General features: G+C 34.2%; 1 protein-coding gene across 1 annotated transcript; it reads right to left on the reverse strand.

Moving 5' to 3' along the window:
* Positions 1–7522: 7522 nt before the first annotated feature.
* On the reverse strand, positions 7523–9780 carry LOC141691215 (putative LRR receptor-like serine/threonine-protein kinase At1g07550). The gene is made up of 3 exons (XM_074495953.1): positions 9714–9780; positions 8521–9073; positions 7523–8081 (listed from the first exon to the last, which is right to left on the reverse strand). The coding sequence occupies exons 1-3, from the start codon at positions 9778–9780 to the stop codon at positions 7523–7525; spliced, it is 1179 nt and encodes a 392-aa protein (XP_074352054.1).
* Between the last annotated feature and the right edge of the window lie 10679 nt (positions 9781–20459).

Below are 20459 nucleotides of genomic sequence, written 5' to 3' on the forward strand. Positions count from 1 at the left end.
TCAGACTTTATGATCAGTATTTACAGAATGTAATCTCTTTGTGTATTCTGTGATTAATTGAAATATGCGTTTAAGTACTGACTGGTATCTGATATATATTTCTAAACTCTGATACGTGATATATATGTTTAAGTAAATATTCAATCCTATGAGGATAACTGTGCTAGATACTGACCTAGTAGTCTTCAATAAACAAATGATCCCATGTAAGAAGTAATTATTTCTGTGGAAATTTTATGACACAAGCAAATTCTGATAATTGAGCTTAGTTGAGTTTACTTTGTTTATCTTATTACTAAGTCACAAATTAGAATAATGCTACTTATCTGTTAAGTTCTGATACTAGTAAAACTGCTGAATGTACTAAGTGCTGATAAACCTCACTTATCAAAAGAAAAACCAAAAGGATCAAAGAATAAAATCAGGTACTCCTTTGAGATCTAGAGTAAAAATGTGGAAGGGACGACCCAAGTGCATTGCTGGTATTAAGTAAATATGCATTAGAAAAACAAAATATTTTCTTGGTGACTTTTCACACTCTATGATTACTGGAGAAATACTCTGATAATAGCATAAATTCTGATAAGCAGTCGTGACTCACTTACACTGAGAAGCCACTGTAAAATAGAATTTAAAAAGATGCATAAAATTAGCACAAAACAGTTGAGGTGGACTCAAGCATGAACTCATTCATCAGTAGGTTTCAGACTAATGACAGCTCTTTAGCAAAATTTTAGTTATGCCTTATTTCTAAGATGTACTGAAGAGAATCAGACTTAACTCTTTGTCTGCTATTTAGCTTGATGCACACACTAATCACTCCATCTGAATGATGAAAATTACTGTGGTGGTCTATGTTGTTTTAGATAAACAGTCATTGTGTCACCTTGCATTAATTCTGAGGACAAGTTCTGGTTGCATATTCTGAAGATTAAGTTCTGAAGAGTATAACTCAGAACTTGTATGCGGATTTACTCAGATAAGCATTCCTTTTTCGAGTTAAGAAATTATGTTCTGATGACTGTTAAGTTCTGATATAAGTCTAAGTTCTGATATTACAGTCTAAATTCTTTACTTGACTTATCTGTGGATAAAATTTGATAACAGTCTCGGTTCAAACTAGAATATGTTGAAGTGGAAGATTAATAGTCACTATGGTTAGGGTTAATGGTATTCGTACTTGAACAGTCTACTTTTACTTGTTAATTGTGCGCATTAAACCATATTTTCTCTTTCCAATGAATGTTATTCCTTTTCCAAGTCTGGGGAGACGAAGTAGAATTAATTCTACCCGTCAGCATTAAATTCCTTTGCGTCTCCTGGCATTCACTTGCCTATATAAGCAGCCACTTCACATCAGCCTTCCCATCAAATTCTTTCTCACAAACTTACCTTCATACTTTTTCTTTCAAAAACACAATGGTCAGATACAACATGTTTTTGAACTACCAAAACTTCAATATGGAGCTAAGCTGTGCCGACTGGCAGCAGGAATGGCACGTCACGACCATTCCTGAGGAGATATGGGACTCTGTCCCACAGGAGGTACTGACCCACCTCCTGTTCTTCTATATGGATTACCATCGTCATCTGGAGCGATTGGAGGAGGAAAGGCTGGAAGCTCTCCACCAGCAAGAGCGAATCATCCGACTCGCCATTCTGTTTGTCGAGAGTAGGAAGAAGAAATGATATAATCTCGTCTTCTTCCTGTTTTTCTTCATCATCAGCTTTGTCAGGCTTCTTAGCTAGGACTAAGGCTGTTGATGTTAGGTTTAGTAGCTTAGGGAAATCTTGTATAAGTACGAATGTAATTTCAATTTCATGAATGTATTCTCTTGATATATTAATGAAATTTGTTTTTGTTTCAAGATTTTGTCTCTAAGTTATTTTGTAATGCATTGATAAAACCTGATAATTATTCATATTCTGATGACCATATAAATTCTGTTTTAATTTAAGTTCTGATTTTTCTTTATCAGCACTTACTCATCTGATTTATCTTGGTCATTTTCACTTGATTTATTTTCAGAATATTAATGATGCAGTGAAAAATAATTAAATCAGTGGGAACGGTTTCAATTTTGAATTAAAACTGTTTCACCTTGATTAATGGAATATCTGGGTAATTGGAACGGTTTTTCCTTGAAAACAGGCAAGTGGGCAAGTAATGATTACTGTTTTCTCGCACCCAGTAACTATCCGTTATTACTGCATGTCTGACAGGTGTCCAACGGTAACATTTTTTTTCAGAGTATAAGTACGACAGAGAGAGGATTTCTTTAATCTTTTATTTCCTTCATACTTTTTCTCTCTACTTGCTTTTACTCTCTCTTTCTCTCTTCTTCTCACGTTGGTTTTTCATACAGACATTTTATCAAACACCTAACAGGCACTTTTAAATCTCAATTTTTCACATGGCACCTAAGGATTTAATCATTGATGGAGCTAAGTTTGTTCCAAACAACTATGCTGCAATTCTTGATCATGCTGAAGCTCCATCTGAATTGTATTTTGTGCAAGATCTTCTTGCACACAGTGAGATTGGGTATGCATTAACCCAGCCTTCAGTCTTTTCGAGCCAACAAGTTCTGACATTTTGGCGAACTGGGCACTTTGATGATGGTGGTAGACATGGCACTCCTAGTATTATTTTCGAAGTGGGTGATTCTTCTTATGCAGTCACTCCTGGTACAATACGCAAGGCTCTACATCTCCCAGAAGGTTGTACCTTTTCAATTCCAAAAGAATCAGCTCTTCAGGAGTTAATGGCAAATTTGGGGTATGAAAAGAGTTTGGCAAAACTTGGGCAGTTGAAACGGGCTCATATCAGAAGAGAATGGAGCTTCTTCTTCGACTGCATCACTAAAGTTTTTGGGAACAAATGTTCTAATTTTGATGTTATCCCAATTCTGAGTCAGCACATCGGGTATGCTATTATAAATCAAACTCATTTTGATTTTGCAACTGGTATAATTGGTTTTATTGGGGATAGGATGACAGAGGATAGGAATGTTGTCTATTTTGCTAGATTTTGTCAACTTATTTATACTTTTTGTACTGATGAACCTTAATTAGTCAGTTCCTCAACCCCACCTTTTAAAGTTGCAAAACGCTACTTTAATGACCTGGTAAATGCTGACACTAAGAAATCAGTGGTTAGATCATTACAGATTCCTCAGTCTGTAAAATAGATCCTAGTAAATGCTGATCCTGATACTTATAGATCTGTTTACTCTGATGTCCAACCAACAACAAACACTCAAAAACCATCATCCTCAGCACCTACCACTCATTCTACTCAACCTACCCTCAGGAAATATCTCAAATCCTATCTCTCCACTTCACAGACTGTTCAACCCTCATCCTCAGCACCTACTGTGAAGCCTTTATCCTCCAAGTCAAAGAGGACAAAGACTGTTCCTCAAACACCTCAAAAGAGAAGGAGGATTGCCTTGAGAGATATGAATCTGATACTGAGGACCAGGTTCCTTCTTCAGAACCTGTTGTAGGTGAAGCTGAGAAAGAGACTTCTCAGAAGGATTCTGGAATTGGGGGATCTAGGCTTCTCAAAAGGCTTAGAAGAATGACAGTTCCTGAAACTCCCAAGGAATCCAAATCAATAAAGAGATACAAGAAACAGAGGGCAAAAAGGCCAGTTTCAGATGATGAAGAGGAAGCACCTAAGGAAGGGGATCAGGAATCTCTGATCTCACAAGACATGGAATTTGCTACAGTCATTTCTTCTCCATCAACTCCATCTAAGGAAGCTGTTTCTGAAAAGGCTAACACACCATCTGTGTCTCCTGTTGATCCAGGCACAAGTGCTGATATTGATGTTCAAACCTTGGTTGTGCTTGAAATAATTCTCTTAGAAGCTCCAACAACAACTAATCCTTCAACAACACCTGTTACTGATGCTATTCAAACTCCAGAGTTATCTACAACACCTTCTCTGCATCATGATGCTGATGATCAGACTTTAGGTGAGCATCAGGATATGGCTGTTGATCAGAACTTAGAACCAGATCAGCAATTAGAGGATGTTGAAGCCTCCCTTGCTACACTCACTGTTTTCTTATCAGAAGATACTGATTCCTTAAGTTCCGATGCTGCAAATGCTGGAGATACTGGTGATGCTGCTCCAACTGCAGATGCTGATGCAGCAGGTCCTTCAGGACATGCTACTCAATAAACTATTCTTAAGTCTGAACTTATTAAGAAGTTTGTTACCCGAGAAGCACCAGTGCCTTGGAGTGAAACTCCTGCAGGACGGGAGTGGACTAAGGAATGAAACTCAGTTTCATGTGTTCCAAATGATATTCATCTTGCTGAGCACTTGACTAAAGCTGATGAAATGTTAAATTCTGATGATTTCAAAACCCAGCTTAGAGTCACTGCATTGAGTACTAAACATCTACAAGGTCTTCATTCAACTACTCGTGCAGAGCTACACAAGATTCAGGAAGAATTTATTAAGCAAGGAGAAGTTTGGAAAATTGTTAAGAAAAAGTTCTTCCAACCTACCTTTGACAGGATTGCTTCTATTGAGAAGACTCAAGACCATCAACAAGCTCAGTTTGGTGATATTCTGAAAAATCAAGCTTCTCAGCAATCACAACTTAATGACATCCAATCTTCAGTGGAATTGCTTGTCTCTCTTCTCTTACCTGCTGATGCCAAAAAGGGGGAGAAAGTAATTAAGTCCAAATGTAAGACTGACAAGACACTGAAAGGTAAGGATGATGGAAAAGATGATCGAGAAAGCTCTGGAATGGGTAGAGGTCATAGTCAAGGTAGAGGATTCACATCAAGGCAAGCTAGTCACAGGACAAGTTCTGATACTGGGAAAAGAATAAGTTCTGCTACTGGTAAAAGGATAAGTTCTGATGAACTTTTAGATCTTGATGAGGAAATGTCAATACAGTTATTTCTTCAGGAAAATCCAGGAATGGACTTGGAGAGTTTAATGGAAGAAGAAGCCAGACTTAAATCAGAGAAAGTGGCATCTAAATCTGAAGCTTCTGGTAAAAAACCACTTCCAAAACTCAAAGGCATTGTGATCAAAGAAAGGACACATACTGAAGCAACATTGGCTAAATCACAACCGCAGATAGATCCAAGATCCAAGGGTAAAGAAAAGGTTGGTGAACCTATCAAGATTTATGTGCCTCCTGAGAATGAAGAAATTACTGATGAAAAGGATGATCTTGCTCTGACTTCAAGAAAAGTTTAAAACAACCTCTGACATGGCTAAAGTTGTTCAGAGTCAAGAAGCTGTAAGTTCTGATATTTTGAAGAAGCAAGTAACCTCTGACGCAGCTCAAGTTAACTTGATATCAGAAGTTAGACCAAAGACACTCCTACCAGGATTCACTAAAGCAAAACAGACTCAATCTTTAAAGACTGCTGCAAGTGGTTTTGAAGCAAGAGTAGTTACTGGAAAGGAAGCAAGAGATAAAACTGGATTGGGAAGTGCTGATGAAAGAAGAATACAGAATACTACCAATGATCCAACTTCCTTGAGTGAACCAGGTATTGGAGCAACTCCTGAGAGATTGGATCAACTGGAATCTGTACAAATGGTTTACCATACCTACTTAAAAGAATACATCTTGTTGTATTTCATGACAGATGGTAGGGTTTATCATATAAGACAAAATGCTATTTCGTTGAAGTATTTTGAAGAATTGGAGCATGTACTATTCTTACTTCAAGTGGATGACAGATTGACAGGGACTGCTGCAAACTATTTGAAGGATCAGATTCAGAGACAGAAAAGGCTTTATTCTGTTAAGTTTGACAGCACATACGTTCCAAAGTACAGAGATCACAAGAGTGATATAGTTGAAATGAAGCCCAATTCTGCTCAAATTGTAACTACCTTTCTAGGGTACAGGGCTGTGGAATTCAATCTTGAGTCTGATAAAGCTTATTTGATCAGACTGGATCAGGATATAAGAAAAGCAAAGATCAATGATCTCAGAGCTGCAATCTTTCAAATTGGTGAAGATACTGCAGAGCTTAAAGATGCCAAAAGGGAATGATTGATGAACTTAGATATGCTAAAAGATGTTTGTTGAAGAACTATCTCAGAACAACTCCTGACATCAGAGAGATCAGATAATGAATCAAAGTCAAAGATCTACAACTGCTTAAATTCTGATATTTGAACAGACTGAAGTTGTTATCAGAAGTTAAATATTGGTAAAGTTTTAAGTACTGTAAGTTGTAGTTATCTAGTCTAATTCTCATGCATTTGTACTTAATGTTTTTGACATCATCAAATATCTGTTAAACTTGTATATTATGCTAATTTACAAGTTGGGGGAGATTGTTAGATATATTTGATAATGTCATGGCTAATATGATTTATGTTTAGATTTCAGATCTTACTTAACAGGACAAGTCAGTACTTAACCATTAATCAGTACTTATACTGGAAGTCAGGACTTAAGGATATCAGTACTTATATTATCAGGAGATAATCATCAGAAGTTAGATATCAGAACTTAAGTGCTGAAGGACGTTCAGATAAGGATAGTAGCTGATTAAAGGAAAGAAGATCGAGATAAACATAAGAAGAGATATGCATGAAGAAGGAGTTCTGTGAAGAATGGAATACTTGGAAGAAAAGATATCTGATTGATATATTTTAGGAAGCAGAATTATATTCCATATCAATTAGCGATTATCTTGTAACTGTGTAGTATATAATCACAGACATAGGGTTTACACTATAAGTGTTATCATATTCAAGAAGATTATTCATTGTAACCCTAGCAGCTCTCGTGATATTTGTTCATCACTGAGAGGTAACAGTTCCATACTGTAACAGAGTTTATTGTTTCAATAAAGTTTGTTTTCTGTTACTTAAGATATTAAAGTTCGATTTGATTGTATTATACACTGTATTCACCCCCTCTACAGTGTGTGTGACCTAACATGTCGCCACGTGTCCTAGTCTCCTCAAGGTCAAAGCTGAATGCGTCAGGATACTATCTGATCCGGACCGTAGGAACGTTCTGGATCCCGGGTACCTGGACGATGGTGATGTTGCCACGTGTCCTGGGCTTCCCAAGATCAATGCTGAGTACTCCCTGGGCTCTTGTAATTGGGCCATGGGCGTTTGTTATTGGGCCTGAATTATTATAGGCTATCAAGTACAATATAAGGAGGGTAATTCTCAAATGTGGAAGTCACATCTGCGTAACCAGTGATTGGTTACTAGTATTCCCCACATTGCATCACTAAAACATCTTGTCACTTTGTTCCGAATATCTAAATTCAAAATCTGACACACATATATCTACTAAGGTGCATCAACTACTATATTGAAAGAGTCTGAGACGTGCTGATAGAATTGTTAACCATATTTAAATGAAAAATTCAAGTACAAAACAACTCAATCATATTAATTGTCAAATGAAAATTTTATTTCCAGGTTTTACTTAACAGAAATATATGTGACCTTAATTGTAATTTATGAAGATATAATTGTGCTTAACAATTTCTTTTACCAGCTTCATGCTACTAATAAAAAAGCAAAAGGAATCATCAGCGAAAATGCAACTGATTCATATAACCCCGCAGCTGCAGATGATGAACCTGTGTGATTCACGACTGTATCCCATTTTGTGAATACTTCCATCCCAGCGATCATCGGTGGTAAAGAAGACTCTTCGCTACGTGTCAATGTAATATGAATAGTTGGCCCTGATACTATCACTGGATACTTGGTTATTACAGTAGTCTCTCCATTAGATGGTGCTTCTACTGTTCCTTGATCTTGACCATCAATCGCTAGTTTCATGATCCTTCTTTCATTAATATTTTTATCAACTAGTTCTGTTATATAGAAAACAAAGTAAGCTGATTGTGGAGTTGATTGAGGAAGATCGACCGTCAGAGTGATTGCATCTGCGCTAGTAGGTTGAACAGAATCCATAAGCACAAGATAAGGAGGGTAATTCTCAACCGTGGCAACACCATCTGTAAATCCAATGAGCCTGGTGAAATTAGATTGTGAAACTCCCTTGCTCCATATACGGTTGTACATTTCGTCAAATTTCAAAGGGTCGAATCTGAAATATATGTTCTAGAGTTACTTATAAATTCAATAGACTCCATACCAATACATATAAATTGTATAACAAAATTGATCATATATGTTCTTGAGCTATTTCGATATTGCGTGCTCAGACTTGGACCAATCTGCATGGCTCTGGGGGTTTGTGGCAGATAGCAAACAATAAGCAGCACTTATAACTATTAAAGTGATTTAAGGAACCAAATGATTTCACACTCTCAATATAAGTGTGACATACAGACTACAGAGCATGTATAGTTTACTAGGATAAAAATAATTGAGCTGCATGTGGATTAGTTCTGGTTCTGGGCTAAAGAAGCCTAATATTTAGGTGTACTTAGTGCCTTGGTCGTTAGCAGGCTATGTGTTGGTTGTAACTTCTAAATATAAGGGAACATGAGTAATAGGCTGAGCTAACAGAAGGAAGAACATACCTGATTTCATCCCCTCCAAGGTTGGTCCTGGTGACAAGATTATATGTGGCATTATTCTCCATCTGGGAATACAATTTGTCCCATAAAACCACAGCTTCAATAGAATTGATAAATGGAACTCCTCCGTCTTTAATCTGCACTAAACAAATTTTAAAAAACCCTGATCCATTGTTTTCATACATGATTTCTTCGTAAAATGGTTCACCATTCTTCTTTGACGTGTTAATAGTTGTCCATTTTACATCATTAATGAAGAGATTGAACGTGGGAGGGCTTGAGAGACCGTCATAGTTGGCATAGTAAAATCCAGCCCGGATAATGTATCGAATAATTTGTGTCTCAGCAGGCACAATGTAACAGTTTTCTTGGGTGTTGTTTGGGAAGAATCGGAGGGTGCTCAACTCCTCCCTGCTGGCTGTTCCATTCTGAACTACTTTATTTGATCCTGTTTGAGTGTAATTTAAATCAACATCCCACTTAAGCATGCCTTCCCATCGTGTAACAGTTGATCCACAATCAATACTCTTCCAGCCAGATATATCCAAATTTTTATCTGCATATAGTTCGAGTGTATGATGAGCATATTTAGATCAACTCTCTCTTAAAAAAATGAAAATGATCTTCATGTATGCTGACAAGTCCCTGGAGTAGACTAATTAAAAACAATGCTGCTCTAATGAGATAATAACACTACTCATACAATGCAACATTAACAAACCAAGTTTAAAAAATACAGTTTATCTCTCAGATGTTTTAAGAGAATTTGAGTTAGTTTATTGATTTTGAGTACTAGAATTCAGCTTTATAAAATCAAAGTGTATTTTCTTCGTAAATGACAGCATCACTTCGTGACGAGGCAGTCAGTTCACAGCAGGTTTGCTATGGATCAGTTCTCAGAGACACATTATCTACGTTTTAGCTGAGCAAGAAATATACAGAGAAGTTGAACAGGCCAGTGGGGGGAGAGGGTAAAAAAGTAAGTGTCTAAGTTTTAGGGGAAGCAAAAGAGGTTGAATTTAATATAGCCAAAAAAAGGTGGTCAGATTAAAATATCTGCAATCCACTAATACCAGGGGGGCATAAGCATTATTGCTAATTCAACTCAGATAAATAGACAATACAACAATCCATAGCTCCCAATCAAGTACACATGCAAACTTGAACTAGTGATATGCATGCAAAAAGAAAATTACTCTGGGAATAAGATCTAAGCAATTGTAGGGCTAAGAATGCCAGATATATCCATCCAACTTTCACCATCGCATGCAAGTTCTTTAAAAAGAGCTAAAAAGAGGTTATTGATATCCCAAGAGTTATATGAAACAAGAAAAATGGTTTGTTATATAGTTCTGGGGAGGGAGGGGCTAGGGGTAAATTGAAGTAAACAAGGAAGCAAACAAAACAATACTCTTTTCTGTAGTATTCAATAAACAGCTTCTGCATCTATGGAATATAATTGCCTAAACAAATTATTCGATGAGGCCAATGAAGTGTCCGAGGAAATTCTTGACAACAATTTTTTTATATAGCATACATAACAACATTGTCTGTAACAGTTTATATAATACAAAAGCATAGGGAGACACTGGGATCATGCATGGAAGTATGGAACAAAGATGTAGAGTACAAATCTAGGTATGGATCCCTGACAGAGTTCTTTCATGTTTAGATTATACAGTGTTTTATAATTTTACTACATTTTTCCTTCTTATTATAAAGAAGAATTATCGTAAGCAGACTGGTTGAGAGTGGCGGACTCCGTAATCACTTCAGTTAATTTTAGTAATTTAACCTTCATAATTTTATTTTGACACTGGGAACCTTAGAAAATTCGAAGCACTAACCCGAGTCAATCCAAAATCTAAATATTAGTCAATCCCGAGTCTTCATCCAAAATCTGTCTATCCCAAATCTGAGTCCAACAAATGCAACAAGTTGTAGTGATCCGTAAGCCCAACAAATACCTTCAAAAGATCATAATTTGTTTGTGACCTTGAGCATTTGACAATGTTACTTTAGCTTTCTAACTTTTGATGTGTGCCTAGGGTCTTACACAAGGATATATTTCAGAAAATAAGGCAGATGATCCACCAAATCAGATCACTATCCCTTTTCAGAGATATCATGTCATGAGGCTAGATTTTGGCCACAATGTTCCTTATCTGCAGAGTTCAGCTCACACCTTAGATTTTTTGTCCTTCTCATCAGTACTTTATGTGTTCTCAAATTAAGTATTCAGTCCAGGTTAATCTTACCATCATACATATGTAATGTAATGCAACCTTTATAATACTACAAAATTTTATCCTCGCTTTCATGCTAGCAATAGAACGATAAGAGGAATTATCAACGAATAGGCAAACGATGCAGCTGCTGATAACTGAGTTGTGTAATGCATATTTTTATCCTGTTTTGTGAATACTTCCATGGCAGCGAGCATTGGTGGCAAACGAAACCCTTCACAGCTGCGTGTCAGTATTATACTAATTAATGGGCCTAATACTGTCAGTGGTACTTGATATTTGTGGTCCTGGTTTCACTAGAACGTCTATAAACTAGTTCTATAATATAGAAAACAAAGTAAGCTGATTGCGAATATTCAGGAAGTTTAATTGTCAGAAAGATTTAATCCAAGTCAGATTCAATAGAACTCATTGGTACGAGATAAGGAGGGTAATTCTCAAATGATGAAGTCACATCTGTGTAATCAATAACGCTGGAGCAAGTAGATGATGTAACTCCTTTGCTCCATATACGATTGTACATTTCATCCTTGGCTATAGGGTCAAACCTGAAACGTATCATAAAGTTCCATAATCTACAACAAGACATACATAAAATGTCTGTCTCAAATTTGTACTATAACTTGTGTTTTGCTCTTTGCATATTGCATCGTTAGACAAGTCCGAGCGACGAGCATATTAAATAAATTTGTGCAAATTAGATATAGAATCTCAGAACCATTTACCTGATTTCTCACCCTCCAGAGTTGGTCCTATTGATAAGATTATATGTGGCATTATTATGGGTGGCCCTAAATGTCACTTTGGGGTTGAAAATGGCCCTAAATGTCATTTCAAAACGGTACATCGTATAACGTTTATGCAAAATACCTAAAACAGTACTTCGTGTAGTATTTTGGCATTTTAAATTTTTTTTATGCGCAAAACGGTAGATAAAGTAACGTCTTGGTACAAGACGCTATATGATTTACCATTTTGGGCCAAAACGCTACTTCAACTAACGTTTTGCACATTATAAAAAAAATTAAAAAAAAATAAAGTGTCAAAACGGTACACTATGTACCGTTTTGCATTTTTGGAAAAAAAACACAACGGAAGACGAAGTGCCGTTATGAAGTGATATTTCGGGCCATTATTCTCAAAAGTAACATTTTGGGTCATTTAACACTCATAAATGACATTTTGGTCCATTGTTCCATTACTTGTAACTAGCTCCTAAACCCGTGCAAGGCACGGACAATTCTTATATATTAATTTTTAAGTATTTTGATATACGTATATGGGTATATTTATAAAAAAAATGTAAAAACGTATAATATTCAGAGTGATTGTAATATAAAGGAAAACACTATTTTAATTTTCTTTACCGAATATTTTTCTCTTTAAAATAAATGATTTGAATTAATTACGCAATAAGAATTGATCCAAATCATTGAAATAGAGCATGATTATTATTGATAATGGTAGCTAAACATTTCATATCGAGACGTTTTTAGTTTTTAAACGTTTTTAGTTTTTAAAGGTAATGAAAATTTAAAAATTATCGTGAAATGGACGATGGTTTTTTATTTTCTCGTCATGTTCAAATATTAGCGGTAGTAGCTACTTCCCCCATGCAATTCATGGACATACTCGACATCACATATTATGTGCTTACGGGGTATAGATTAATTCTAAATTATTTATTCATAAATATGATTTTACGTTCATAATTTTTAAATAATTATCGATCCATAGGGAATGATCCTCTGCTCTTATTATAAGATCGTGAATGGATATACATATATTTTGGTAAAGAGAATAATCTTCTTCTTTAAATCTTTTTATCAAATCTATTTCTTTACGACCTCCTTCCATAGATGACTAAAAAAAGTACCGAGTTATTTTTGTATCGGCATACCCCCTTGACATTGACATTTTGCTCATGTTGGGATAAACCTGACTATTTGATTGTGTCGTAAGACATATATAAATTAGACGTCAGTTTTAATGGTAAAAAAATAATCAGCCAAATTACCAAAGTAATGAAAATGGAGGATAATCAAATGACTTGTGAAACACAGATGTGTTGAAAATTTGTGAAAGATTTGGTTCGATTCGGTTTGTATTCGGTTTAAAAATTATTAAAACCAAACCACAACCATATTATCGGTTCAGTTTTTATTCGGTTTGGTTATTAATTTGTTCGATTTTAAATGGTGCAGTTTTGTTCGATTTTGGTTTCGGTTTCGATTTTTGGTTCGGTTTTGCTCATCCCTAGAACAGTCACAAACATGTATAGTAAAATTTCGAAGAATGAATACATTCGGTAATGTGATTTTTTTTATTTATCGAGATTATTTATTTATTTGATGAGTTTATTTATTTATCGAATGTTCGTCTATCGATACTGTATATTTTATGCTTATGAATATCCTACATTATTATTTTATAAAATTAGTATAAAGAGACTAACATGGTTTAATGGTTACAGAGAAAAATATATTTTTAAAATTACTATGATTAGTAGATCATGCTTCGGTTCCTGGATTAGATAAAGTTGGTTATGTTACACAAGAAATTTGGGTTTAAAAATGATTTTTTTTATTAAAGTTGTATGTGAACTCTAAATTTAACTATAAATAAAAAGTTGTAGAATTAAAAAATATATACTCTTGTTGTTTTGCCCAAGTATAAAGCTAGTATATAGAAATGAGTTATTTAATCAAGTCTCAAATCATTATATTTTATAGATATATTAAAATAAATATCAAATTAAATATAGACTAAGACACACCCTGTGTAAATAAGTAAGATCTACCTCAACACTTGATGTTACCAAGACTTAAACAAATGTGTCTCTAGCTCAAGTGATTGATATTGTAGATTTACAATCAGTTGACATGGGTTCAATTCTCATCCAAAATAATAATTTTTAATAATTTAATAAAATACAGAGACAAAATAGTAATTATGAATAAAATATTTCTCCAAAAACTTGATGTTGCAGTATTATATATATAATAGATAAATTATAACAGAGTAAGTGAGTAACTAATAATAGTTACCTATGTTATCTTAACTTAATATTCTTAAGTATATTAGTGCATTTATATTGTTATGAATGCCCAATTAAAGTAACAACCCATTTGACCCAGTTGAGTAAGGAGGGACTCTGATAACTGAAGACCATAGAAGAGAGAGAGAGAGGGGGGGGGGATGCGAATGAACTATGTATTTTCTCAATATTTCAGTTTCTCTTCTTGTCCAGTAACTACGCTTTGTTTTATCAATTAATTCAAGTCATTTCCATTCCTGGCTTTTACTTGCTTGCACTTTAGATTGTTACTTTATTTTTTATTGTTGAGTTTAGCTTGCTTACTGCAATTGGTATCAGAGTAGTCGACCATCAGACCTCGTAGTCCTTGTTGTCACCGTTATCAAAACCCTACGGAGGGCACTAGATTGAAAACGATTGATGAAAGGTTGGGAGTATATGATACGAAACTCTAGGAAATTATACTGGTTTGACAAAAACAAAAGATGAGTTTAATATTAAATTTGAAGGAATTTAGGGAAGTATTGCAGAATTGAAGCAGTTGTTGATGTAGTTACAAAATTCGAATAAAGATAAGGGTTCTGTAATGATTCAAATTGATGAAGATATATCTAGAGGCGAGGGAGGTAGTTCTACAACTCACCATGAAACCCTACCGGAGAAAGAACCGGGAAGTATGCATACTTCTGCTATGTTTAATGTCACACACACAACCACCATATGTGCCTCATCAGTTTACCACTTACACCCTTCCATTTCCCTCTTCTCAGTAAAGTAACCAAAAATATCACTCTCCCCAGTATCGGTATCAAAACTCTACGGCTACCACTGTTCACCCCCAATTTGCATATTCTCACACTACTAATCATGTTGGCAATAATGGGAGTGGGTATAACTATCAACTATATATTCCTCCCCGGAATCAATACACATACTATAACCACACACCACCTTTATCCATCCCAGTCATAACCCACCTACGAGCCCTAACACACAAACCCAAAATTTCAACCATGTTCCAAAAATCGAGTTTCCAAAATTTAGCAGAACTGATCCGAAGAGTTGCGTGTTGAAGGCAGAGCAGTATTTCGAGTTCATTCCTATGGAAGATCAGAGAAAAAATAAATTGGTTGGGCTGTATTTCGAAGGGAAAACGAGTGTTTAATTTTGATACTACCAGGTGGGCCGAATACTAAACAATTGGAAAAGTTTTCAGATATATGTGATATCCAGGTTTGAGGATTTTGAGACTATGGACGTGCATGACCAATTTAATAAACTGAAGCAAGTAGGAACGGTGGATGATTATGAGGATAAATTCGAGGAATTACGGGCTCTTGTCTTGTCAAAGAAAAAGGGATTTAACGAAAAATACTCCACATCTAGCTTCATTAGTGGGTTGAAGGACCACGTCAAGGGGTCAGTTAAAATGTATAAACCTCAGAGCTTGTATTATGCAGTGTTGTTAGCCAAACAAGAGGAAAGTAAGACAAGTAAATCACGTAGAAGCCACACTACCAAGACAGTTTTCTAAAACTCTTTTGGCTGGTACTACTGATTTTAAGCAGGCAATCCCAATTCCGGTCAAAACGCCACTTCTTGCAGAGACCAAAAAAGGCATGATCTACACTTAGTCCTAACGAACTGCTTGATAGGAGGGCCAGTATTTCCATTGTGATGAGATGTATCACCTAGGGAAAGATTATAAAACAAAGCTCTATATGATGATTGGTAAAATGGAGGATGTATTCCGGGAAGATTCACACGAAATGGACTAGGTACTCAATGAGATGGAGGAATTGTTGAATGAGAAGTGTGCACCTGGTGAGATATACATAATGCTCTGGCGGGAAACCAAACTTTGAGCACTATACGTATGCACGGAAAGGTGAAAAACAAGCTGGTAAATATTTTGATTGATAGCGGGTCGACGCACAGCTTCATAGACCAGTCACTAGTCAAGAAATTAAGGTTACTGCCGAGATTATTTCACCCTTGTCGGTTACCGTTGCTGATGGTGTCACGCCCCCAAATCCGGGGTCAGAGAATTTGGTCGTCACGATGAAATCTCAATCCAAAACAACCTGTTTAATAATAAACAATGACCAATAGTCGAAATATAGTATTTGCGACCCTAAACTAAATCAAGATCTGTTTAGGTTACAGTTCTAGAAACAAGAATTCCAAATTTCATATATAATTTTTTTTTTCTTTTAAAAATCTTTCTAATAATTTCCAATCTCAAAACTTGACCCTTTAGTATAACTTCGAAAAGAAGTATATTAGACCCAATTATACGATAATACAACTATAATATATATAAAACAACTTTACACGATAATGCTTACTTAAATTCTGCAAACCCTGGATCCATCTTCATAAAAGCTTATTTCTATGCCTTTCTCGAATTACGCGGCTAAACCACGCAAGTTATTCCTCACTAGAAGGTTAAATTTAAAACATGCAAGTATAAGCAAAAGAAATGCTCAGCAAGTTCAGTATAACATATTTATGACCTTTTGATAGAAAACCGACATCTGCAATGAAGCAGAACATTTATAACAATAATTGTTGAACAAAAAAATAGTTAAGGAATCCAATAATTGTTTCCTCAACTGTATTAAAAATTATTTTGTCATATTTGCGCAAAATGCTTTAGCAATAATTTGAATCTCATTGAGGATTAGAACTTGTAAAAAGTATTTACGGAAATATCGTAAATAACACTATGAAACAGTGATTATGGACTGAATCATAAACTTTAAATTAATTTTATTCAAAATCCCAATCATGATATTAATACTCATTTTGATGTCAACATCAACTTAGATATCAATATTAATTTTGATGCTAACAACATCCCATACTGAAGTCAACAACAACTTAGATATTAATACCAATTTTTAATATTAACAACAAATTAAATATCAATATCAATATATGATATAATCCACACAATAATAGTTTATGATAAATCATCTATTTTATGATTATCAATGACGGTTTAGATGTCAACAGCAATATAGGTGTTAACACCAAATTTAGATTAGAAACAATTATACACTATGTTGTTCCTGATGATACGTCCCGAAACAGCACTGGTATCCCGTGACCATACCGTAATTAGAGGGCATCCCAAAATATATATATTTACCTTGAAAGTTATTATATTTTCATATAATAGTTCGCGCTGGACCAGTGTCTCGGCCACTTACGCTAACCAGTAACCATGCAATCTTAAAAAGAATTATGAAAAGAGTCGAATTAATCGACATCTTTAAAAATTCCATTCCCCATATCAAATGGTCATGAATAATTCTAAAATGAAATCATTTTCTTAAAGTCTAAAACATTTATAAATCCAGCGATTGGATATGTAAAAACCCTTAACTATTCTAAACATAGAATAACAGAAGAGTACTTGCATAATCAGAATTTAATTCAGCGTATTGTGCAAGACATTCATGTATAATAACAAGACTAAGTCACATCGACAACCCTAAAATTAAGTTGTATGATAATCTAAATCTGTATTTTATATTGTATTTCTTGAGTCTGTAAACATGGTTAGAAGATTAGATTGGGGGATTTTTCGGTGAACAGAATCAAGCTAAGGAATATACTCTGGTAAAAGATCAGGCCATGATCATGCCTCAGAGAAAAGACGTAGAAGCTAGGAGTTGAATAAAGTTGTTCTATGAAAAATGTTCTAAGTCAAGATATCGACAAGTCACAGATCAAGTTATATCGAGAAGTCATTCGAGAAGTCCAAAATGGCTTATAGAGAAGTCTCAGAGATATCGACAAGTCAAATGAAGATGTAGAGAACTGGAGATATTGACAAGTCATTTCTGCATGTAGAGATCTCAGAGATATCGACAAGTCAAATGAAGATGTGAAGAATTGGAGATATCGACAAGTCAATTTCTCATATAGAGATCTCAGAGATATCGATAAGTCAAATTGTGTATATAGATATCTCAGAGATATCGATAAGTCATTTCTACTATGTAGAGATCTCAGACATATCGACAAGTCATTTCACACGCAAGGAACTAGAGACCTCGAAAAGTCAAATATACCCATAGAAAACTCAGAGATCTCGATAAGTCATTATACTTATCGAGATGTCACTTATCTATAGAACAAATTGCAGATCTCGACATACTTCTTAAATTCAGAATGCAGTCAAGTTAAAGATTCAAGATTATCAGTCAACAAACAATTCATTCACTGAATTAAAAAGTCTACAAAGCAGCTTGAAGAATAAAAGATCAAGGGCCAAGAATAACTGGACAAAGGGTGATCACAGACCTGCAAGATTCTGCACAGATTTGCTAAGCCATAAATGGAAAGAGAAAAAGGTTGTTTTAGAAATTGATTTAGTACATTTTAGTACAAGTTTTGTAAACATGTGCTGCTAGTCTACAAAGCATGCATGGGTCCTTAGTTCACAAGTAACAAAACAGATCTAGATTTTCTTGTATTCTCTCTCAAGATAGAATTCGAGTACTTAATTTACAAGAACACGGAATTTGTAGCAAGACAAATTTAATTAATACAATTAAGTGAGTTTTTGATATTTTATGTTTGTGTTATTTATGTTTACTTCAATACCTCTACAAATTGTTAACTGCTTTGTTCACCAAAATCCAATAAGTTTTAAAAGAAAATTATTCAAGAAACACATCCCCCTCCGTGTTATATTCTTTGCACTCAATATTTAACATAGTGATATATAAAATATTTATCTATTTCGAGCTTAGAATAGAGAATAAATACTTGCATAATCAAGATAAACATTTCACTATTCTGAAATTAGAATAGGGGAGAAAACTTACCTTCAATTTTAGCAGTTATGCACACTCGCATCTAACACAACAATCTCATTATGGCATCTCATGACATCACCAACTCTTATTTCAATAATCCTTTAATTTATTGCTTTTATGATGGTTGTAAACCTAATACACAATACCATTTAACTTTACCCTTGATTTCAATGTATTGTCTTAATCGTCTCAATGATCCGCATTTATAATTAGAAGATAACATTTGAAATCGTCTACATGATAATTATCTAACGAATTGCGCGTATAAAAGTTTATCGTCTACCCATACGATAACCCACACATAATTACATCAATTAACACAAGAATCTGACAACACGTAGACACATAGTTCACATAGCACGTAAACACAAAGTTCACGTATCATATTACTCAGTACGACAAAAGATTTAGCTCAGTGTATTTAAAACTAAAATCAGTTAAATATACAACTTTGCAGTCAATATGCGACTTAAAATCATTTACAAATTAAGCAAATTTTAGATACAAAAAGGGTTTATGTCTCGAAAGTATTTTTAATAGAAGCAGAATATTTTTCTGAGTCTGGACGCTTTCGTTTCGTATTAAACGGACAAACGACCTATTTATTACGAATAAAATAAGAATAATTCAATTAATATTAATATTAATTAATTATTCGATACCTTTATATATTTATAAAAGCTTAAAATAATTTTAAAATATTATTTGACTTAATTAGAAATATTTTTATATTATTTAACTAATTATAAATAAAATTAATCGATTCAATGAATTAATCGATTAATTAAATGAATAAATAATTAATTAAAATTATTTATGAATAATAAATCAAATTTGGATTTTTGAAAATAAAAAAGAAAAATATTTTTGGGGAATTAAATTAACTCTATTAATTATTTAAAATAATTAACCAAATTAAATTTTGAATTAGAATCTATTTTTGGAATTAAAATAGAATTTTTGATTTATTTTAAAAGTAAAAGGGTGAGAAACATGTTTGGGGTTTGGGGTCTGGGGTTGCCTTCCCCGTCGGATCAAACGGCGGCATGGGTGAAGAAGGTTATGACGTCCCGTAGGGGCCCGGTCCGATAACTTTTTGAAAAATAAAGTATTTTCAAAATTAAAAATAAACCCCAATGTTAAATATAACCTATACAAATGCACGCAAAGCAATATTAATACGTAACACGTAATAAACGCAATCTAGAACACATCCAGTAATTTCCTACAATTTTATTTTAAACACATAACAAATATTCGAAAATTAATCTGATCCTTGCGGGACCGCAGCTAATATTTACTGCATGCTAAATCATGGCAAGAAGTATTTCAAATAATAATAAACACATAATAATTCATTTAACACGTAACAAAATAGCTGTTAATTACTATTTTTGAATATTTTCACAACTCACCCTATACTCGGGTGATCACGGATAAAATATTAAGGCGAGTAAAATATTCACTTGATCTCCAAGATAGTAAAATAAACTCAATTTACCGATAACAATAAAACAATCAGCTTTTAAATAAAAGTTTTGAACATAGTAAAAGTATTTAAATACTTTCACAACGCTGACTAAGATCAACACAAACCATCAATTAGCACATTAACCATTTAAAGTCACGAACTCATTAAACAGAAATAAAATATCCACAATTTTATTCCTTTAATATAGAAAATGACATAAAACACTAACTTAATAATAATAATAATAATAATAATAATAATAATTAATCCTGAAAATCCAGGATATAACATTTGGTAATACTAAATTGATTAATATAGTTTGTAAGGCCTTTCCATATTCCATGCAAGGGCATTCA

Source organism: Apium graveolens, chromosome 10 (genome assembly GCF_009905375.1).
Source record: "Apium graveolens cultivar Ventura chromosome 10, ASM990537v1, whole genome shotgun sequence".
NCBI classification, from domain to species: Eukaryota; Viridiplantae; Streptophyta; class Magnoliopsida; order Apiales; family Apiaceae; genus Apium; species Apium graveolens.

Coding starts and splice junctions, on each gene's coding strand:
- LOC141691215 (XM_074495953.1), bottom strand. CDS start 9,780: ATGGTGAAAGTTGGATGGATATATCTGGCATTCTTAGCCCTACAATTG. Junction 9,074..9,713: donor GCTTAGATCTTATTCCCAGA/GTAATTTTCTTT, acceptor AACTATATGCAG/ATAAAAATTTGGATATATCT. Junction 8,082..8,520: donor CTTGGAGGGGATGAAATCAG/GTATGTTCTTCC, acceptor CATATATTTCAG/ATTCGACCCTTTGAAATTTG.